The sequence below is a fragment of the Thamnophis sirtalis genome, unplaced genomic scaffold (assembly GCF_051295495.1).
Source record: "Thamnophis sirtalis isolate CommonGarterSnake01/CBP01778 unplaced genomic scaffold, rThaSir2_p1.2 scaffold_1, whole genome shotgun sequence".
In the NCBI taxonomy this organism is placed as follows: Eukaryota; Metazoa; Chordata; class Lepidosauria; order Squamata; family Natricidae; genus Thamnophis; species Thamnophis sirtalis.
In genome coordinates, this window is record NW_028261381.1 from 148,755,734 (window position 1) to 148,779,750 (window position 24,017).

Genomic DNA, 24,017 nt, shown 5'->3' on the forward strand with positions numbered 1-24,017 from the left:
TTATTATCAGTTTAAGGGTTAATTTGTTTTTAACTTTCTATACTTGTTTTTTTTTGTTTGTAAATTATATTAGCTTGAGCATTTTCTGCTTGAAATAGGAAAAAAAAACAACTACCGTATTTTTCGGAGTATAAGACGTACCAAGGTTTTAAAGAGGCAAATTTTAAAAAAAGTTTTTGCACTCTGCAAACCTCCCAAAAATGGCCCATTTTTCATGAAAATGGGCCCGGTTTTTTTCCCCAAAAAAAGAGCATGGGTAACCCTTAGGAGGCTTGTAGGGGGGGTGGGCAAAAATGAGCAAAAAAAAGGCATGGATAGCCTTTAGGAAGCTTTTAGAGTGCTCCTGAGGGCTGGGGCGGCAAAATTGAGGAAAAAATGGCCCTTTTTTACTCATTTCTGCCCTCCCCAGCCCCCAGGAGCTCTCTGAAAGTCTCCTACAAACTATGCATGGGCATTTTTGTGAAGAGGGTGGGGTTTTGAGAGGCAAAAAAATGCTGTATTCAGTATATAAGACGGACCCAGATTTTCAGCCTCTTTTTTGAGGAAAAAAAGGTGCGTCTTACACTCTGAAAAATACGATAGTCATTTTTTGGGTGTTTATCTCAGTACAATATCCTGATTTCTCCTACTTTTTTGTCCTTTGAAAACAAGGAGGAACATGGAACTAAAATTGTATACATATTGTAGTTCAGATACTACAATAATTTTGAATGTTGTGAAGCTGGGGTAGACAATCTAGGTCAGTGGTTCCCAACTTTTTTTGGCCATGCCCCACCTAAGCATCTCTAAAATCCTGACCTATAATTCTTATTTTACTCAAAAAGTGAGTTCTACTCACACAGAGAAAGCCTAAAAGGCCATTAACTTGATTTAAACGAGGTTCAAATTGTCCCTATTAAAAATAAAATTGCCCCACTGTGGGGCCTGGGCCGCACATTGGGAACCTCTGATCTAGGTCAATTAACTGATCTTCAGGGTTATAAAAGTCCTAAACCATATGCATTAAACCTTTGCTAGCTTAATTTATTATAAAATTGAAAACCTTATCACAACCAGCCAAAACATGAAGAATTTGATGTCTTCTGATAATACAATTGTGTTACTTATATATTCCCCATAGTCCCATGAAAGCAGCAGAATAGACCCCCCCCCCCAAAGTGTCAGTGACTGTCTCACCAAAATAGTCCACTTTTCCTTGGAAGGAAATTACATTTCCTGACATTCACTCCAATACTTGGGAGTAAATATGAGCAGATGGCAATGGAGGAAACCAGGATAAAAATGCTGCTCCTCACCCACTACTTCATGAGCCAAGAATTGTATCAACAAATTCAAAGAAGTGCATATTTGGAAGAGTAACTATATTTCAATCCAATCCTGTTAGTTTAGTTAAGTACAAATGTGATCAGATGGTATTAAAATTAAAACTGATCCCCATTTTAAACTTCTGAGACTTTTTGAGATGTTCCCCAATTTTTAAAACATACCTGTACAATTTTAGTGGCTAAAAATGAGCATTTCTTTCTTTTAAATTGGTGTGTCCAAACTGGGCAGTTTTAAAATCTTGGGCTTCAACTCCCAGAATTTCCTAACCAACAATGCTGGCTGGAGAATTCTGGAAGTTGAAGTCCACAAATCTTAAAGTTCTGAAGTTTGGACAACCCTATTCTTAAGAAAAGCTAGCATTTTCTAGTGCCATTATAGTGAATGTTTTTTGGAATTATGCAAAAATTATACAAAGCAGTATAAAACATACTGCTTTGGATCTCATGAAGTCATAGATCAGGGGTGTCAAACTTGTGGCGCACAGGCCACATGGTTTACGTGGAGGCCACGCCCACCCCTGCTCCGCAAAGAGAAAAAACACCACGAAACATGAACGTGATGGCAACATGACGCCACGAGTTTGACACCCGTGACATAGATTCTTCCATTTGTACTGACCTCATAAAGCACTTGCTGTACAGGAGCTTCTTCACTGGAGAGTACACAGGTGCCCAACATCTGCTCCATGTTGTTCAGGCAGTGGCTGATTGCCAGAAACAACTCTAAGAGTTTCCCATCCAAACTTAATGCATTTTCTCCTGTTTCATTTTCCTACAAAATGGGAAGATACGTATTTTCAATTCCCTCTCATGATTTTCCTATTTATTTGGAAGCAGCATATGAACCAGTGTAAATATATTCATGCTGGCGTTGCAGTAGATATATCTGTGGCTTGTTATTTTTATCTATGAAGAAAACAGCTTATAGTAAGTCAGTTCATTTGTCCTTCTATCTGAATGCTGCCTACACTAACTGATAATCAAAAATGTGAAAATTTAAAGAAAGGCCCTCTATATTGGGCATTAGATGTAACACTTATTCCAAATTGCTTTATGATACAGTCATTTTATAGGTAGTGGCTCCCTTGGCTAAGAAATAGAGATGAGTACTGTCTCCTAGAATTGGACGTGACTGGACAAGGGAAACCTTTACTTTTACCTGAATTGAGAGTAGATATTTCATGACAGCCACCACCCTGGTGGCTACTTATATAACTCAGAGAAATGCCTTTAGTCCTATACCTGAGTAGAAGCTTCCTGGCTTAGATTGCCAAGCTGTGCTGTGTATGTTTTTAGCTCCTCAACGGTCGGAGTTCTCACACTCGATGTAGCACCAAGGGACAGAATATTTATTTTGGTAGAGATCTAATATTTGGAAAAAACAAAACATGTTTAGACAAGTGCTCCAGGTTAAATTCATGGTGACATTCAGGCAACCCCCTTCCCCCAGATAGTCCTCAACTTTTAACCATTTATTTAGCAACTGTTTGAAGTCATAATGGCACTTTAAAAAGTGATGTATGATCTGACCTAACATACTGTATATGACGTATGACTTTTCCTCACATGATCAGATTTTGGACCCTTGTCATATATTTAGTTGCAGCATCCAGGGGTCAGGTGATCACCATTTGTAACTTTCCCAGCTGGCTTCCAACAAGCAAAATCAATGGGGAAAGCTGGATTTGCTTAGCAACCATGTGATTCATTTAACAGCTGCAGTTGTTCTTTTAATAATCATTGCAAAACAAATCACAAAATCAAGAATGATTCACTTAACAATCAGAAGTGCTTAGAAACAGAAATTGTGGTCTCAACTGTGGTCATAAGTCAAGACTACTGTATGATATTATTTAAAAAAAACAAGTATAATTTAAAGCTAGATCATTGTCGTATTCTGGAATGGTGGATCCACTCAAGCAGCAGGTTTTAAATCTTCTGACAATGGAAACTCTGGCATTTGTTGCATTCATAAAAAGTATGCTGTGGTACATTGATGGATTATGGTTGCCACACATATTGTTGCCATATGGGAGAACACCTGCATGGCTCCCTCAGATTTGCTTTTAACATCTGATAGTGCTTGTGCGATGCTTCTTATGAGAGACCTAAAAGTTAGTAAGAATAAAAGTGATATACTAACCTGAAGTTCATCCAATTGACAATGAGGAGCATTCTTCTTGAGCAGCAGTTCTTCTTGTAAATATTGCCACTTATCACCCGTTTGGTCCTTTGGAGTCAAACCAAGAGGCTCGTTTCCTGAGCTGACTGTCTCATTGCTGGATTAGCATCATATTCCCATTAGGAGTAAACGAAGGGAGTGAAGCAAAGGCAACAAAAAGGAGACATTGGTTAATATAAGAATGTGCAGAACATAAATCCTGGATCACATCAAAGACTTAACTATATCGGCATCCAGCTTCTAATACAGATATAGAGATGAAATGAAGAAATGGGGCATATATGATTGCCACTGAAAACTGCATCTTCAGGTTCTCTCCATTTTCCTAGCAATATGCCAAGACTGTGTTACATCACATTATGCTATCACATGGGTTCTCGGTTTATTACTACAATTGGAAAAAAGAAAGTAGCAGATGCTGCTTTGAGCATAAGCCATTATGATTCTACTATAAGTTCATTAAATGTAGTATAGACAACTTTGGCTCTTTCAGACATTTTGGAGTAAAATTCTCACAATCCTTTATCAATGGCCATGTTGGTTAGGTCTAATGGTAATTGAAATCCTAATATCTGGAGGATAGTTGGTCGCCTATCTTTGTAGTGATGAAAAGATAAAAATAAGGACAAGAAGTTCCCACTAACTACCCTTTCAAGCCATTCTGCATTATATTATATTTGGTTCTCTTGAGTTGAATTTGCCTATGGTGATTACATGACATGACCATTACATTTTCTTGGCAATAGCATGGAAAGAACTGAACCACTGTCTTCTTGCAATATATTTTTACATTTTTTAATCTTGTGTGCAGACTTGAGATTCTAATGGTCCCCTATTCAAATATTAACAAGGTCCAATCATGTTTAGTTTTTGCGAAAACTCCCCAAAGAGAGTAGAGGTTACCAACTGTACCTTGTTTGCAATTCCAGAACTGTGTTAGATTTAGGTTGAGGCTGAATTTTCTCCATGTACACTTCTAGGAAGTCAATGAGATTGTCTTGCTCAGACAGTTTTAGCAGCAATTCCTTCAAGAGAAATAAAAACAAAGTTAGGAAAATTGAAATGTAAGAAATAGGAGTTTGCCAACCAAATGCCTTATACTGTTTCATTATAAAATGCAGTAGGAATCAAATTGGGAACCCACAAATTCAGATATTTGTTTATTATTAATTACTTTTCTCAGTTCAACATTCAGAAGAGGGAACTGCAAGAGGCTTTCTTTATTTCATCCCAGAAGAACTAAGGAAAGCAGTTGGCCCAGGCGACCAATCCCACCGCATTATGCAATTTGTCCTTTGGTCCATGGAGAATTGCCCTCTCTGGTCTTGGATGGGTGGCACTGGCCCAGAAAGACCCAGTGCATAATCAGGGGGTTCTCCTGGACTCATTACTCTGCTCAAGTGGCAGTTGAGGCCAGGAGGCTCTTTATGCATCAGTGGGTTGTGCACAAGTTATGCAGTTTTCTGGTCCAACAATCCCTGCTCACAGTCAGACATGTCCTAATCCCCTCCCGTTCTTCAATGCACTCTACATGGGGCTGCCCTTGAAAAGTATTTGGAAGCTCCAATTGGCTCAAAATGCAGCACCCCACATGGTTCTGTACAGGCCTAGATATGCACATGTATTTCCCCTCCTGTAGGAGCTGCATTGGCTGTTGATTTGCTTCTGAGTACAATTCAAGATCCTGGTGGTTACTGTTAAAGACCTCCATAGCTTGGGAACAGGTTATCTGAAGGGAATATTGTGGATTCCTTCTCCTAAGGAGATACATCTGGCAGGACCCAGAAGAAGGGCCTTCTCAATGGTGGCTCCTTCTCTTTGGAACATCATCCCAGAGGAGATTAGACTAGCCTCCACTTTGACACTCTTTTGCAAAGCCCTAAGACCTGCTTTTGCCAATGGGCCTTGGAAACCTAGAGCCCATCAAGTGGGCTATCTGATTTGTTACCAGGGGGCTGAGGGGGGGGGGGTGTCATTGTTTTTTTCTGTTTGCATATTGTTTGTTTTTTTTTGCAAGCTGCCCAGTCAATGAGAGTTAATTGGCAGCCATATAAATTCTCATAAACAACAACAACAACAAAAACAAATAAGAAGAAAAGCCTTGGGCAGTGAGATGAATGGTATGTAATTTAATTAATAAGTAAGTGAAAGAAAAAATATACCTGTTTATGCTGAAAACCATTTGGTCTCTCTGAGATCCCATGTGGAAATGAACTAGAGGAATCCAAATGAAGTGGCTGTGGGAAGTTGACCGAGGCCTCTTCATTAGTGCTCACCTTCAAAAAGAAAGAGTACTACATTTTAGAACAAACCTGCAATGATATTTTATTATAAATATAGACAGAACATGCATGCAATTTATATTTTCTTATGCTACCTTTAAAAATAAAAATAAAGTAGAAGCATCACTAAAAATACACATGTAAGAACCTTTATCCAATGAAAATGTGCACAGAAAGAGAATGATTGCAAAGGACTAGGAAACACTTTCCTTTGCTAAAAGAATAAGAGGAGAGAAGCAGGAGGTTCTTAATCATTCCTCATCTTGCTGCTTCTCCCTGTAGCCTTCCTACTCCTGTCACTTTCCTCTCAGAAAGACAAGCAGGCTGGCCAAGATAGACAGATGGATAGTAGGGAAAGGATAACAGGCAAAAAGCAACTACTGAGGGAAGGACTTCATGCTGCTTACTACCCACGGCTTCTCTCCTTTAAATTCCTATCCTTGTATTCATGTTATCCACCAAATCTGGTTGAACACAGTATGTTAGAATTGCAGGAAGCTGCCATATATTGAGTCAGAGTACTGATCTACCGAGTCCAATGCTGTTGACAGTGACTGACAGGACTTCTCAAGAGTTTCAAGCTGGAAATACATGAATTGAATTTGGGACTTTCTTCCTGCCAGACATGCCCACCACTGTACACTATGCTTGAGCCTGACCTTATTGTGTACACAGATATCTGCTTAGGGAACCATTTTAAATCAAATCTGTAACTCTCTGGCATCCTACAGTGATGACAGAGAAGTGAAATAATATTTTTATTCATCATTATCAACTTTCTTCTTCTGAGGTGGCTTGGAGGCCATGTGAAGATACTTCAGTTTTACTATCACAGTCCATGATGCTCATTTATTCATTCCTCCTGCTGCAACCAAATTCTCTCCTTCTCTTTTCCCATCCCCCCCCCCCCAGGAGCAAAGGAGACTCTGCATGAAGCAATCCTGGAGCACTTTCATGCAGCCTTTCAAAAATGGTTTTCAAAGTAGTTTTAATAATTGTTGCTATTCTTACCCCAAATACATTATCACCAAGGCCATGTCATCTCTAAGCACAAGGATTTTTTATTTTTGCAGAGGACTAAATCCAATTATGGGCACTTATGAACACACAATCATAAGGAACCAGGGATGTAGACCCAATGGCAGAGACCTAATGTTCCATTTGTACTCTCTCTGACTCAGTGTTTTTGTTCCTTATTAAAAAAAAAGCTTTTTTGCAGTCAGATTATATCCATATCGCACATATAAACCAGTTTGAAGCTGCTTGTAAACAGCTGGGATTATTGTGGTTTTTCTTAATGGTTAGCAAAATAATTATGTGAATGTAGATTCTTATGTTGACAAAACAGTGCCATTAGCAGAAAAGGGAAAATGTCTGCAGATCTGGGGGAGGGGGGAACAACATCTGGAGAAAATGAATGAATGAATGAATGTGTGTGTGAGTGTTTGCGAGTAATGTGTATACTGGTTTTAATTGATTTTATAACTGTTCACCACCTAGAATCATGGTTTAAGATGAACTGCTGTTTAAAATTGTTAAAACAAATACATAACTGAACTACACAATGTTGCAATCATTAGCACCATTGCAAACCATGTGAATGCTGTCTAACCCATCTCTGTACTGAACTATGACCTTTGGCTGCTACATGCTAGAAGCAAAGTACAGAGAAAGAAGCCCATTACAGGAAGGGATTGTACTGGTAATGAGCTATTTTGTTATTGATGTGCCTGAGGTTGTTCAAGAAAGGGAACTGTTATGTTTCCCCCATCTACAAACCTACAGGGCAGACCTACACTTTTTAGCAAAATAATAATGCATGATTTTCTGATCAATACACATAACATTAAGTAGAACTGAAGACGCAAGCCATTGTCACACATACATTCCCACAGGGTAGCTCTTCCCCAACCTAGGGCTCTGCAAATGTGTTGGAAATTCAGAGAATTGTGATCCCAGAATAGATGCATACAAAAGACCCCTGGTTTCAGAAGGCTGGAATTACATGTAATTATAATTAATATGCAGGATATACACATATACACACCCTTTCCACCAGTTATCTCCAAGCTGCATGCTTGCCAGATAAGTGGGCTTCAATTACCAGAATTCCCCCATGCTGAGAATTCTAGGAGTCTGAAATCCACATAAATGAAGGGCATCAGGTTGAGGAAGTCTACTTTAACTAAATGCAATAAGAGTTGTTGGCAGTCAGGCAGCATAATAATGACTCTTTAAGTTTCTTGACGTTTCAGTTTACCTGCTCTTCTGTGTATTTCCCTTGGAGCATGCGCTGGACTTTTTCCAACTTGCACTTCACGTTTTTAAGGTTCAAGGAAAGGTTCTCTGTTTCTTGTTCGAGGCCTGAGCTATTGGTAGTGGACGTGCTTTTGCACTCCTCCAATAGCCACACGACTTTCTGTTCAATTTCTGTTAACATCACCTGAGGAAGCCAAGCAGTTAATCATTCACAAAACATTTATTTATTGAACTTCCTAAAGCTTAAAGGCTGACAGCTCCAACGCCTGGAAAGGCCCATCTAAAAGTGACCCTCTTTCCTGCCCACACCTCAGGATTCTGAGGATATGGGGGAATGAAGGAGGCAAGAATAGAAATTTATGCATTTCTTGTACTTGTCACAAAATTCTCAGCTAAGCATGCATTCAGAGGAACTGTCGTGTTTATTACATATATTCTGGATCTCATTTTTTCTAGTAGAAAGGGAAAAGAGCCACAGGTCCCAGAAATCTAAAAGGGTGGCCTCATATAGTGATATTGGTGTGCCAATTTCACCCTATAATTCTTCTGCAAATGTTCACCTGAGATGATTTCCTTCCACTTCTGACTTTCCCCTTCCACATATTTATTAATCATTGCAGCTGTTACACTGCATTAATCTGGTTGATTTTTATCAGCTTAAAAAGCCAAAGAGCCAATAAAGATCCAACAAGTAACACGGTAGAACATATTACAATATCATAGTGAACCCCGAGCACACCCTTTCTATCCATGACAAGCATTCCCACATTTCATTCTGTTCCTTCAACCTCCAACAACTCTTTAGAAAAGCCTGGTCTTAAGTTTCTGAAATATAGCAATAACAATATCACTTAGACTTACTGTATATATCCCTTCACAGTGCTTTACAGCTCTAAGTGGTTTACAGGGTAAGCATATTGCCCCCAATATTCTGGGTCCTCATTTTACCCACTTCAGATGGATAGAAGGCTGAGTCAACCTTGAGCCTGGTGAGATTCGATTTGCCAAACTGCTGACTGCCAGTGATCAGCAGAAGTAGCCTGCAGTACTGCACTCTAACCACTGAACCACCGCAGCCCTAGTGATCTATAATCACTAGGAAAGGACCAATCTTGCTACTCAACCCAGATGTTTCATTCAAGGGGTTCCTTGGGGGAGAATGTTCTCCTCTGATCCTTCCCACCATCCTTCTGCTTCACCTGGAAGACTTTCAGCATACACATTCTCCAGGCCAGTATTTCGCAACCTTGGCAAATTTAAGATGTGTGGACTTCAACTCCCAGAATTCCCCAGGTAGATTGGCTGGCTGGTGAATTCCAGGAGTTGAAATCCAGATATCCCAAAGTTGCTAAGGTTGAGAAACATTGCCCATGGCAAATACTATCTAGAGGAGTTGTGTTGAAAATGAGCAGGACCCAAGCCTAAAAACACATTCTGATTAATGGACTTGAAACATTTTCACTGCTTTGTTTGATTGTATTGTTACTTTCTGGGTGGTAGTTGTTTCTTCTTCATAAAGTAGCATCACCCTAACCTCATTTCATAAACTTGCTTTCTGAAAGGTTGACAATAGGGACACGTGTGAAAGAGAAAAACGGTACCAGAGTGGCCACAGTGGGTTGGCTAACAGGAAAAGAATGTCCATGTTAAGGACACACTGGAAAATGTCCAGATGGTCTAATGGGACACCAAGAAGCCTTGAAGCCAAAGATCTGTGGAAAGCACAATGTGAGGGAAAATAAGGGCAGCGGCAATATTCATGATCCGTGGATAACGTTTTGAAAATCACCAAGCAATAGAGAAAAACATTACTTTCTTTTGACATGGTCAGCCCAATGATCAGCCATGGGGGCAAGAGACTCAGGAGCATGAGAGCGTCTCTGAATCTGTAATAATTTGGAATATCTAAAAGCAGGTTTCAATGGCAGAGATGAATTGAGTACAGGCTCATAATTATTAGCTTTTTTTTAATAGACTTTATTATTTCACTGAGTATCTTTAGAAGGTAGGCTATAGCAAGAAGTGTTCCCTTTTAGTGGGGTTTTGCCATACTGCATCTTACTCATCACAAGACATACAACAGATTTTTCTTATCAAATAAAAAATGAGATAAAGAGCCCTGTGCAGGTTATTCTGGGGTCCATACAAAAACATTGGAATTCAAATTCTTTATCACTACTCTCCCAAATATCATGAATGATAAAGTTTAAGTGTTCTTGTTCCAGTTCCCATCTATTTCAAAAGTCACTTTGGTGAGGCTTAGTACAAAAGCCTCACCAAAGGTTTAGCCATACTTTTAATCATCTTCTTAAACTGTACTTTAAAAAATCCACAAAAATCCTCATAACTAGTATTTCTTGGAAATCCAGCATCCATTAACCCCACAAAAGAAGTAACAATGTTTGACATTTTCATTTAATTTCTTAATGAAGTTATACTTTCATTTTGTGCTTTAAAAAAATCTTGAACAAAAAGAAGCTAAGCACAAATACCCTTCTACCTAGTTCTTTGAAATTCGTCACAATAAGGGCCAGAAACTTGATTAAGGCCATTATATTTCATTGGGCACCATCCATGAAGTTTAAAATTCATTTTTATGGCAATGCTGACTAGAATCTTGGCAGTGCTTTTTAAGAGTGTTAACTGGAATTCCACCTTGCTGAATTATTGACAAGTAGACATTGCATTGAGGACTCAAAATTAGGGGACAAGGTCAGCATTTTGTAATTAGGACAAAACCTCTTATTGTATCTGCATGGTATTGGAGTTTTAGCACTGAGAGATAATAGAGGCAGCAGTCAAAATGTGTTGTTTTTTTCAAAACGTTATCACACTGCCTTCAGAATATTTGTGTAGGAGTTAGTTTTCATAATCAGCACCGAACTGAGTTCGCAGTCCTGATTATTCCAAAACTTAATTACCTCCTAGCTCCTTTTAGATGGGAAATATATTGTTGCTGCTACTGCTAAATAATTGGGAACTGGAAACACTTGTTGATCAGGTATAAAGTATCAGGCTAATAGACCCCAGTCTGTATTCTGCCCATTCCTGTTTACGAATGAGGTGGAGATAGGATTAAGATTGTTTATCTTGTAGTGCTTGTCCAAGTTAGCAGAGATTGGTTGAATCAAGAGCATTGGGAAATCACTCTAGCTACACCCCTTAAAATTAACCCATCTAACTAAAGGGGCATTTCAAAGAGCACTAGGAGTAAAAGCAGTGGAGACATTAGGTACTGTGTAGAGTGACTTAAAATAAAGCCAACGGTTTACAGGAAAGCAGTGGTGACATTTAGCCAGTTCTTCCTCTTACCTGGCATGCAGCTAGATGCTGCTCCACCGACTGCTGCATTTGACAGATCTGGGCTTCTGATCCTAGAGACTCTTTCACTTGATCGAGCCACAGCTCCAACTCAGCAATCTGAGCCTGGCACACATGGAGGACCTGAGCCGGCTCGGAGTCAGACTTAACCGTGTCCTCGGTTGCCTTTGTGTTGCTCAGTGATCTCCATAAGCACTCGGGAGGGTTGGTGAGTTGGCTGGAAGGTTTGCCCTGAAAGAAAGAACAGCCGAATTCTCCAGGATATTTGAGACCCAAAGCAGGCATGAATTCTCACACTTTGCCAAATGGGATTTTAAAAAAAATAGGTAGATATACATTTTTTAAAAGGAAAGATAGATAGATAGAAAGAAAGAAAAAGTAATCTCGGCCACCAGCAACAACATGTGATCCGGCACAACAGGCTTCTTAGCAACTCATTTGCATTTCCACAGGTAGAGCTGACGAAACAGGAAGTCGGCTGATTCATAGCTTATTATTAAATGCTATCCCACAGGACCTACGGAAAGGTGTTTTTGTAGTGCTTGCCAGATAAGATTCCAAGCACTGCATTTCAAAGCTGGAGCATAGGCCCCGGAGTAAATATTTACTTATTGCTTTTGAACTTTGGTCTCAAAAAGGTCTTTACTCTAAAGGTCTTTATTGTCTTAAAAACAATAAAATAAAAACCTAGCAGAGAAGGGAAGTTTTCCTTCTCCACAAAAGGGAAGGTTGTCAAATGAGGTTTGTCAACAAAGATTTGAGCAATGTCATTCCATCCTTCCTGCCCTCAAGATTCCTTTAGCATTTTGTGATGAGCAAGCATGCTTAATCCCCTCTTCATTCTACTCTCCCCTTTAAAAAAAAGCATTTTGGCATTTTATCAAGTCAGTAATAGTGTCTTGTGTTTCATGGGTGCAACGGCTGAAATATTTGTAGCTGGAAAAGTGGATATACAACCTTCTTTGAACCTTAAGTCCTGCCTGGGGTGCTTCTTCAGATTCTCTTGCCAGATGAGGGGCTCTGGCACTCATTAGAGTTAGGCTTTCTTAGTAAGGGCACACCTTGCGGCTCCCTCCCTAGATAAGTTCCCCCCATCGGACACAGTCTTTTTCTCAAGTGCTAGATATTTTACTCAGGCTTTTTTTTAAAAAAACTATTTTAGTCCCTTTAGACTTTACCCTTATTTATCCTCTACTATTTGTTTTAATTAGTGCTATTGTGTATGATATAATTCTATTTTATAATGCTTTTAATAATACAGGACCATGGGCTTTTGGTAGTATTTTAAAACCGTAAGGTTTTAAATGACAGTAATTATTTTGGTTCATCGCCCAATCAACCAGATTTTCAGATTGATTTTGGCATTTTTATCTACCTACTGAATCCTATTATTATTTCTTTTATTCATTAAACATGAAACTCAGTCAACTGAACATTTAAAGATATGTCACAAATACCATTGACTGGTGCTAATGGTTAATATGGGTTGCTGCCAGCGTCTTAGGTATCAACCAAGTATTTTCTTAAAATATATGATGTTCCTAGTAGCACAGTTTTTTGCAGTTCCACTGGTGTTATTGCAGGAAGCTGCAATTGTTGTTGTTGTTGTTGTTGTTGTTGTTATAGCTCAAGAAAATAAATTACATTGTTTTAGTTAGTCCAGAATGTACTATTGGGTCAGATTATATTATACCAATATACAAAGGATCTGAATATAAATGCTCTGAATTATTGTGTAGGAATTATAATTAACCTAAGTTTTCTTAAGAAAAGAGGATCATAGCTTTAAGTCAACACATCTAGAAAGCTCCAAATTGTGAAAAACTCTTTATGATTTTACTTACAATGTAATTAAACATGCATATCAATAGCTGGGCAATATATTTGCTTCTTATCATTTTGGTTTTCCAAGATTAAGTAGCAAATCATTATATTTTCAAAGAACAATTTAATTTTTAAACTGTTTAATAACTATGACACCAACCTTGGTGGGAGGATCTCCACTGGACATGTCCTTTGTATCCATCTCCTGTAAAGAAAGTGAGAGCTTTTTCCTTTTTCTATGAAGTTTCCCACTGGTAATATTCTAACTCAAGGGTGTCAAACTGATGGCCGGTGGGCTGGTTGCATCACATGCAGGCCACACCCACCCAAGCTCTGCAAATGGGAAAAATGTCATGAAACATCACGTGACGGCAACGTGACGTGGTGAGTTTGACAGCCATGTATCTAGCTTGAAAGCTGCAGCCACTCAAAGTTCGATGTTCAGCTACCAATGTCACTGCAAAAGCCGGAAACAAAACCACCGAATAATCCTAAAAAAGGATTCTGGATCATTTTTAAGCTCATAGGGATGAGAAAAACTGCAGCAATATCGTTCATGGATTGTCCATATTGTGAATTGTCATTACATTTTTTGTCCCTATTTAAAGTCAGCAAAAATGTAATTTTTGCCTATGAATTCCTTCTTGTTCGGATAAAACACCCCTGGGAAATAAAATAGTTAATGAAAACAATTCACAATTATGGAAAATATTCTGAATATAAAATTAATGTTCAGACACCAAAAATAGTTGGTACTAGATTTTATTTTAGATGGCTTCTCTAAAGCTTCATGCAGCCTGCTTCTTTGAGTTAGATACAAAAGACACTCTGTGGCAATGGAGATTTTAACTGAAGATTCCTATCGAACATTTCAGTCACATTTTGTTTCAAAAGCAATATGAGGTACTTGCAGAAGAGATACAATAGCAAGAGTTATAGACTTACATACTGCTTCACAGCGCTTTACAGCCCTCTCTAAGCGGTTTACAGAGTCAGCTTATTGCCCCCAACAATCTGGGTCCTCATTTTACCGACCTCAGAAGGATAGAAGGCTGAGTCAACCTTGAGCCAGTCAGAATTGAACTCCTCGCAGTGAGCAATGAGTTAGCCTGCAATATTGCATTTTTGCAATGAGATACAGATCACACTGCAACCTCAAATTAAAACTCCCTTCCTCACTGATGGTAGATGCACCCTTTGCATCCACTAAAAACAGAATAGATTTGAATGCATTTGTCAAAGTGAAGACGATGGGCAAACAATTTACATCTTTCCACAAATATTATGGAAAGTTGGAAAATAAAGCAGGAGTTTTTTGCTATTACTGAAAGCTTTTTTGCAAACTATCTTAGGTTCAGTCTTGCATGGGATGATTTCATTTATTTTGATTAAATAATTTATAGGCTGCTCACCTCTTAGACAACTCTGGGCAGCTCATGACTAAAAACACGTAACTCATATAACCGACCCGAAGAGCAAAATGCCAAAAACAAAGCCAAAACAGATCAGATCAAAATAAAATAAGAGTAAAACAAAAAGATGATCCACAATCATCCTGTCATCAGAGTCTGGGAGAAAAACAGATCCTCAATAATTTCCTAATGACATACGGATGGGAGCCACTCAAATCCTTCCTAAAGTTATCAGTATAACTTTGCCATGACTAACTTGCTCACTTTCACTGCCTCCTTCTATTTCTCTAAAAAGACCTAGCTCCATTATACTCCAAGGTGTACTTACTTCATTGTGGAATGAACTGTCTTCTGCTTCCTCAACCAAGGAAGGTAGAAAAGCCAGGGAGCCTCGCTTTTTGGACTGTAGCATGCAGAGAAAGAAACCCCCAGTTATTATGGCAGCCCTTAAATATGTTCCACCCGAGAGGTAATAATGCATGCTTCTCAGAAATAGTAAGAAATAATCAAATTAAGTAGTTTTGTAGACAATATCTCATATAATGTAATAGGAATCTGTTTATTGTGCAATGTTTTTAGTCCTTCGGTTACAACACATTTTTCATATCCCTGCACTTGTTTGTTTTATAGCTATATTAAGTTGTTCTACGTTTTATTTAGCATCTATTTTATTGTGACAAAAACACAGGATGGAAGGGTTGGATGGGACCATGCATGTCATCTATTTCAATCCCACTCCCCAGGGAAGGAATTCACTCCTGCAAGGTTTCTCTTAAGTTATTTAATTAGCTAAGTTAGTCTCATGTATGTCTTAATAATATTTAGTGTTATCTATGGAGATCTATAACAAATATAAGTTTACATGGTGTTTCAGTTTCTTTAAAATAATATGAAATAATTATTCCAGAATATATATATTTATCTGTAGATATATATGTTTCATATTGGTTATCTCAGAATAACAATGATATAAACTGATGGTTTAAAATCACACTGCATTTCTGACAAAATGTAAATGTAATGGCAATGTATTCCTACTATAAAGCTAAAATATCAATTTATAAAAATCCCTATGCCACTGCCTTAAAGGCATTCAAATTATTGTCTGATATTGAATTATTAATACATATTTTATTAGAAAGTTACCTTTCTTCTCCCAAGTATTAAGTTATAGCTTTTATATAATGATGATGGATTAATTTTTCTGATTTTCAGCACTGTCATTTGATATATATTCTGATCTTTTCTTTACAGAATTCTTTTAAAAAAACAACAACTATTATATAATCTGTCTCATATTCTGGCTTGGTTCCTTTTCAAAAATTTAAATGTAGTCCTATTTCTAGCATAGAAAGTTGCAAGACATATTTGGAAGATGCTGAGATGAAATAAAAATTCTGAAGTACTATTTTCACAATATATTTACACTCTGGAATAATCCCAGTTTGGAAATAACATCTCACAGATACATGCACCCAGCCCCATATACGTATTTTATAGTTTATGAGTTAATGTAGATATTAATATTTTGAATCATCTTATTGCCAATCAAGTTTTCAATGACTTGAATAATTGCAAAAAAAAGAAAAGAAAAGAAAACCCAAACAACTATTACTTCAGTCCTTAAATATGGATTGGCTAAAACAACCTATGAATGATTATGAATATTTCTAATTAGTTTGTTCATTTCAGTGATTAAAAATAAAGCAGTATGCAGTGAATGGTTTCTGGCTAGATTAAAAGCTGTCCATATACTCTGCTAGCAGATAGCAGCCTAATGTTGGCCTCTGCAATAGGCAAAATTTCACAAAAAGTGAGGCTGAACTGTGAATGGTCATAGAACATCAAATGGGGAGTGGCTGAAAAAAGTTATCTTTGTTACATGAAGATATATATATTGATTTACAATTGAAAAATCTGGGCCCTATAATCTCTCCTAATACATATATACTGATTTTGGGCAGTATCACTGCGTAAAGTAAGATTTTCATTTCTTTTGAGTTACAGTTTTTAAAAAAGCCTTCATTTTCTAACAAACTGAAAATAATTTTGAAACTGTTCATTAGAATATAATTTTTAAATTCAAAATTAATGTACTTCTAAATGCTGAATACCGATGTCTAGGGGTTTTTCTTTCTGATTTTCCACAGCAAGAAACAGTGTTGATGATACATTTATCCCTATCTTTCAGACAATGATGTAGTATATACAAAAGAAAACGCACAATGAAACGACATCGTGACAGACAGGAACTTCTGCCACACCTTCTGAGGATAAAATCAACAAAAGGATACCGTTTTTTGTGTCCACCCTGTATCTTTGGACATTATTACCCCTAGCTAAAAATATTCTACACTACATACATATGTGTGCACACACACACACACACACACACACACGCACACGAATAGACACACGCACGCACGCACGCACACACTCATACATTCCATATTTTTTGGAGTATAAGACACACCTTTTTCCTCAAAAAAGAGGCTGAAAATCTGAGTGCATGTTATACACCGAATACAGGACTTTTTGCCTCCCGAAACCCCGCCCCTTCACCAAAATGGCCATGCATACCCTTATGGAGGCTTTTAGAGAGCTCGTGGGGGCTGGGGAGGGCAGAAATGAGCAAAAAATGGACCGTTTTTTGCCTCACCAGCCCCCAGCAGCACTCTATAAGCCTCCATAAGGCTATGCATGCAATTTTTTTTGACAAAAACAGACCTGTTTTCGTGAAAAATGGGCCATTTTTTGCTCATTTTTGGCCCCTCTATCCCCCCAGGAGCACTCTGCAAGCTCCCCAATGCTATTCATGCCTTTTTTTGAAAAAAAAACAGGCCCATTTTTGGAAAGCTCTTTAACTGATTGATGAGAATTGCATTGACCAAGTGCTGTGCCAGCAGAAAGACCTGCCTATCTACTGTATTTCTCTCCATCTCTATGACTCTCTCTCTCTCTATCCCTCTACCCACCTACCTACACACACGCTCTCTATCTCTCCCTCTTTACCTACTGTACTTCTCTCTCTCTCTCTCTCTCTCTCTCTCTCTCTCTCTCCTTTTCTCTACCTACCTACTCTCTCTCTCCCTACCTTTATATTTCTCTCTCTCTTTCTATTTCTCTCTATCCCCCTACCTACTTACCTATCTACATACATACTCTCTCTCTATTTCTCTCTCTCTCTATCCTTTTATCTACCTACCTACCTAACTACTCTCTCTCTCCCTACTTACCTGCTGTATTTCTCTTTCTCTCCTTTTCTATCCCTCTATCTATCTACCTACTTTTTAAAAAAAATTGCCTCTTCAAAACCTTGGTCTGTCTTATACTCTGAAAAATATGGTACATACATATCATATTTCTATGAAACCATTTGAAGGAGCTTACCTGCAACTCAACAGCACTTCCATTTTCCTCTGGTGATTCTACGTCACTGTCCTCAGCTTCTGGTGGTTCTTGATTCTGATGAAGTTCCACCAAGGCATTCTTCATAGCTGTTAGAATATCCTCTTTCTGTTGGCATAATAGGGCAATCTGTTGCTTTACTCTTTCCACCTCCTCATCCTACGGAACAATAATATTGAGACATGACGTATCTCATAAAAATGGGAACATGAAGGAAAATTGTGAACAGCTTGAGGCGTCTTACTGTAGCATGATTTACATGATTGTCTTTGGGTGCCTTTTTTGCACTAAAGCATTTCCTTAGCAGAGCTGAAAACCAAGCCAAGCGACCCAATACAAAACGTAAAGCCTGCTGGAGCTGTATGAAGCCAGCCATAGCTTAGAGGAACATTTGGAAACTGAACAGCACTCTGAACGTTCATAGCTGTCTGCCTGAATTTGGGAGCTGAATTCCTGAAGGGCAAGTGGTCAGGAGTTCTTGTGTGACAGATAGCATGGAGTTTACTCATAATACTATGCAAAGTAGGTTAATTAAGACAGAAGCATCACTTCCTGCCTCTCTAGAAGAGCTTTTTCTTTTCTCATAACATTTTTCCTATTTCAAGTGGGGAAAACTGGAAAATTAGCAAAAGTTAATTGTTTTCATACAAGACCACAAAAATATATCCTAATACAATACAGGTAACCCTTCCACTCCTTCTCTGTGCTGGCAACCTTGCCAAAGATTGTTTGTATAAGGTGGATATCCTTCAACTTAACAAAGGAGTAATTAAATTATCCACTTTAATTAGGGCTGTATGCTATCCATATTACAGGAAGATTTGCTAGTGTCAGTGTAATTTGAGGGTGAAAAGAATTCCCAATGAGCACAATTTTAATGGATTGGCAGGATATAGATTTAGCACATAGGTCACATGAACTAGTTGTAATTTGGTGTTTCTATCTCTCAGCTTCAAAATGTTTGGGCTATTCTTTTTCATTTCAATGTATTATTTCCATTTCTTACACATGTCAGTATGAAATAACAGGACCATCTACAGGGTTGTGAGTCATGCTATTTAATGAATAAAGATACTTGGATTTGCTTGAAGTTGGCATTCAACTTAGCAGTCCCAAGTGAGTTGCCTGAGGCATAGTCTTGTTCAATTATCTACATTGACTCTTGTGACTCCTGAGGAAGTAGACCTAGTCCCACAACTGCCAGCTCAGCAACTTGTTTGCCAAACCTTGGCTCCTTGGGGGTAGCTTGGGGGGCAATTGGAAGATGGGATCTTCAAAGGAGCAGGAAATGGGGTCCCTCTGGCCTTGAAGAAGACAATGATGCATCTCCTTCTCAAAGGATCATTGCTGGAATCCTCTATCCTGGTTAATTATCATTTAGTTCCCAGTTTTCCCTTTGTGGAAATTGTTGTGGAGAAATTGATCAAATGACAGGTATATACATAGGCTCTTGAAGGAAAAGAATTATCTAGACCTGATTCAGTAAGATTTTGGACCAAGGTAAAGCATGAAGATAATCTTAGTTGGCTTATCAGTTACTGTTGGCAGATTCACATGGGGAATGGTACATCCATCCTTGTGCTCCTTGATCTTTCAGTGGCTTCTGAAACCATTACCCATGGGTGTCAAGAATGTGGGGCACTATATTGCAGTGGATCACCTCCTTCTTCTGTGGTCATTTCCAATCAGAGTTGACAGGAGGGAAGAGATCAGGCTTGTGAATATCTCATGGCCAGGATAAAGGTAATAAAATAGCAGGTGTCAAAGGTAATAGGAAGAGGATACATTCATGGGTCTCCCCTCAACTCCCGAATTGAATGGCAGTATCACTTTAGGGGTGTGGTGGCTCAGTGGCTGAAACACTGAGCTTGCCGATCAGAAAGGTTGGCAGTTCAGTGGTTCGAATCCCTAGCGCCGCGCAACAGAGTTAGCTCGCATTACTTGTTCCAGCTTCTACCAACCTAGCAGTTCAAAAGCATGTAAAAGTGCAAGCAGAAAAAATAGGAACCACTTTGGTGGGAAGGTAACAGCGTTCCATGCGCCTTTGGCATTTAGTCATGCCAGACACATGACAAGAGACGTCTTTGGACAGCACTGGCTCTTTGACTTTGAAACGGAGATGAGCACTGCCCCCTAGAGTCAGGAACGACTAGCACATATGTGCCAGGGGAACCTTTACCATATCACTTTAGGAATCCAACAACAACACTCTCCCCCATTATTGTTTAATATCAACATGAAGTTGCTGGTTGAGGTTATGTGTAGGGTGTCACATGATACAACACTTCCCCATACTACTGGTTAACATCTACATGAAGCTAACTCATGAAGTGAGTTCATCTGTTACTTGGGGTTGGTTTCATTATTACATGACGACAGACAAATATGCATCTCAACTGTGGGCTATGCAAATGAAACTGTCACCATACTAACTCAGTATCTGGAGACTGTTAAGTGAAGAATATGGATGAACAAACTTCAGCTCAATCCTTATAAGACTCAGTAATTACGGCTGTGATTGTTTGCCCCCCCCCAGATTGATGATGTAATTTAATTATTCATGTATTAATTTTACATGGCTGCCCATCTCATGGGAAGTCATTGTGACCAGCATCACAGTCCAGCAGAGGCATGGATCTAAAAAGCAGGTGTCTGATCTCACAGTCTTAAGGATCTTGTCCACTTCTTCAGGTCCAACAGGCTCAAACCATTCCCAGATAACCTGGCAAGGGTCCTCTCCATGCATCTCCTCTACCCCTGCAGTAAAATTGGATCCATCTGGGAAGAACTCCAAGCAATTTTAGGTGGACAGTCTTCAAGGTGATGGTCCTCATATCTTCTTGGAGGAATAGCATCCTCCAAGAGATATGTATGGTATTCACTCATTTAGGATTCTGCAAAGCTCTTACGATCTGTCTCTGTTCTCAGGCCTGGGGCTGGCATATTAGTGGAGCCCCTTGCATATTTTTGGTTATTATGGTTGCTTTTCTCTAAGATATTATACTCTGTTATGTTTTAATTGTGTTTTGGATGTTGTAAGACATTCAGTGGGGCAGCTATAATCAATCTAAATAATAATTTCATATCTGTTTAGCTTAGCAGGGTTCCAATAGTATGGTTCCAAATGGCTGTCCTACGTGAATGAGTATATTAGAATTGTGCAAAGATCAGGTCTATTTAGAAAAGTCCCATGTTATTTCCTAAAATGGACACTCCAGGTAAGAGGAATTCAGTTCCCCAAATTTGCAGCAATGGCTACTCTGAATTGAATTTCTGAGAGCTGGGGCGTCTTGAGTTGTAGAAATTTTTAATCAATTCTGTAAGCACTCCCCAAACTTCAGAAAGGCTTAATTTAACATATTTATGGGTTTCATCCAAACATAAGTTTTGGTGGATTCCTATTTTTCCAAACTCTATATTCTGTTTCAGCAGTTTGAGCCCCATCACAGCAAAAATGATCTATTCCACTTTTCTTAGCTTTTTTTTAAAAAAGTGACTGAGTGCGCAAGGCTACCTGGCAGATTTTTTATTTATTTTTGCATTACATTCTCTATAGTTGACTTCTCTGATTAGAAAATTTTCACCTCTTCTGGAGCCACCTTTTTGTTTATACTTTCAGTCTCAATATAATTAAGCTCTGACAAGCTAAGAAAATCTTAAAGCAATTAGCACTTTGGGCGGCGCCAGCTAATTCATATGACTAACCTAGAAGAGCATTCTGAAACAACCATTGAATATACTATGGCAAATCACAAGCATGTATTTTCCATAAAGGTTAGGCATAAAAAAGAAAGCATGACATTATGGATGCATAAATTCACTTGCGACTAAATAAGTGAAACAAACAATAAGAGTCTATTCAAACAGGAGGATACAAGTATGGTTTCTTGTCCAACTTTATCTCCCCAGACAGGAGCAATGTATGATTTTAAGCTCTAAATGAAAGTAATAGATAAGAAATCAAGGAGACTAGTAATAGGATTTGTATTTTGATAAACAGAATAGTAAAAATTACATTAACACCTAGCATTTTGTAGTGAAGGGGGAAACAAACATCACAACGGGACCAGAAAAAGTTAACCGATCAAATTTTACCTTGCCAATGTAGACACTGAGGTCAGAAAACTCCAAGAAAGTCAATGATCAATAAAAATCAGGAAGGTTTCCCCTCTCTCAAGTAAACTTTTAAAAAGGGGTGGAGGCAGCTCCACTTTGCTTTTCTCTTTTGTCTTTCATCACAATAAGACACCTGGCCTCCTAATATGGCACTATCAGTTAAAAACTGGAGGAAGCAGCCATTTAATGAAACTCAGACAGAGTTATGACATAAGAGCTTTTAAAAATGTATGTCGATGATCTATCCCATTTCTTTATATTATACATTGTTCTACTTGTATGGAATATTCCTGCCTGGGAGTCAATCTGAGAGTCAAAGTCCAGAAAATGTATGAAACTTCCTTTCTCCAATTTTTCCTCCACTTTCAGCTCCTTAACTTTACATTACATAATAATACCTTCTTCTGAACTCTGTAGACATTCTGGCAAGGAATTTAGCCTGCCACACAACTTAGTCACTCTGCTACCTACAAAAAGACAAGAAGATAGAAAGAAGGAATTTGGGCTTATTTCCTCCTGAGAAAATATGAAGAGAAGAAATATTTCCGAGAAGAGTGATGTGGTGACAGCACATGGAAACCCAAGCCCAGAATGTGGCAAGCTGCAATAGTAAGGACTGCGAGTGCAGGACTTAAGTCTTATCCCTCGAGTGAAGCAGTGGGGCCAAGCTACATCATCCCTGTGCATGTATAAACAAGCATGCTCTTCACTACCTGTCTGTATATTGAATCAGGGATATGTCATCATGTTCAGAAAAAATGCTATAATTATATTCTGAGTAGTACACTACTTAGAATCCCACTTTGCAAAAATAACAGAGCCATGAAAGAGAAGTACAGAAATACATTTATAGGTAGTACTTGAGTTTACAGCCACTATTGAGGCGAAAATTTCCATTGCTAAGCCAACAGCCTTTAAGTGAATTTGGCCCATTCTATGACCTTCTTTGCCACTGTTGTTAAGCGAATCACTGCAGTTGTTAAGTTAGTAACACGGTTGTTAAGTGAATCTGGTTTCCCCATTGACTTTTCTTTTCAGAAGGCCATGAAAGGTGATCACATGACCCCAGGCATGGCCATGGCAACTGTCATAAATACATGTCAGTTGCTAAGTGTCCAAATTTTGATCATGTGGCCATGGGGATCTGCAAGTCATAAGTGTGAAAATTGATCATAAGTCACTATGTTGTGCCATTGTAACTTAGAACAGTCACTAGATGAATGGTTATAAATTAAGGACTACCTGTAATTATTTATTAGATTTTTCTTCTGCCTTTATTACTTTATAAGTAATTCAATGTACTGAACATGAGCAGCATTGAATTTTAGCCACTCAGAAGGTTGAGAATTCAATCCTAGGTAGTGGCAGATATTTCTCTCCTAGAACACACATGCTCACAAATCTTCTGTGAGCTCTGAATGGCATTAGGAAGGGCACCCAGCCAGTAAATGCTCAGCTCCATCCAGTCTCCCTGATTTTACTTTGAATTAAGAGATTAGGGTCATAAAAAGGGAGTTTTCATGCAATGAACACACATAATGCTCCTTGCATTTTCCCCATAACAACAAACCTGTGTGGTGAGTTTAGCTGAGAGAATGACTGACCCAAAGTCATGTAACTGGCTTCATACCTAAAATAGGAAGACACGACTAAAACTCACTGTCTCCTGGTTCCTAGGCCAGCACCTTAACCACTACAACAAACTGGCTCTCAGTGATAAATTATAGTTATTGCATTTAAATTTAAATATTTCATGGGAATTTATTATAGCCGCCCACTCCAACTGACTCTGGGCAATTTATATAATCCAAATTTTCCTAGTTTTTAAATTAAAAAATAATTTAAAGATTATTATTTATATAATTAATATTGTTATTCTTGTGCCATG

General features: G+C 38.4%; 1 protein-coding gene across 1 annotated transcript in view; it reads right to left on the reverse strand.

The window, feature by feature from the left end:
* SYNE2 (spectrin repeat containing nuclear envelope protein 2) overlaps window positions 1-24,017 on the reverse strand; it is a 247,724-nt gene that overhangs the window by 88,298 nt on the left and 135,409 nt on the right. Inside the window, exons 62-71 of the mRNA XM_087727378.1 lie at window positions 17,996-18,172; window positions 14,934-15,008; window positions 13,354-13,398; window positions 11,361-11,600; window positions 8,050-8,232; window positions 5,670-5,783; window positions 4,420-4,532; window positions 3,469-3,604; window positions 2,568-2,690; window positions 1,945-2,097 (exon numbers count right to left, since the gene is read on the reverse strand). Of these exons, the coding sequence (XP_087583504.1) occupies window positions 1,945-2,097; window positions 2,568-2,690; window positions 3,469-3,604; window positions 4,420-4,532; window positions 5,670-5,783; window positions 8,050-8,232; window positions 11,361-11,600; window positions 13,354-13,398; window positions 14,934-15,008; window positions 17,996-18,172 (1,359 nt within the window). The remainder of the gene's footprint in view (window positions 1-1,944; window positions 2,098-2,567; window positions 2,691-3,468; window positions 3,605-4,419; window positions 4,533-5,669; window positions 5,784-8,049; window positions 8,233-11,360; window positions 11,601-13,353; window positions 13,399-14,933; window positions 15,009-17,995; window positions 18,173-24,017) is intronic.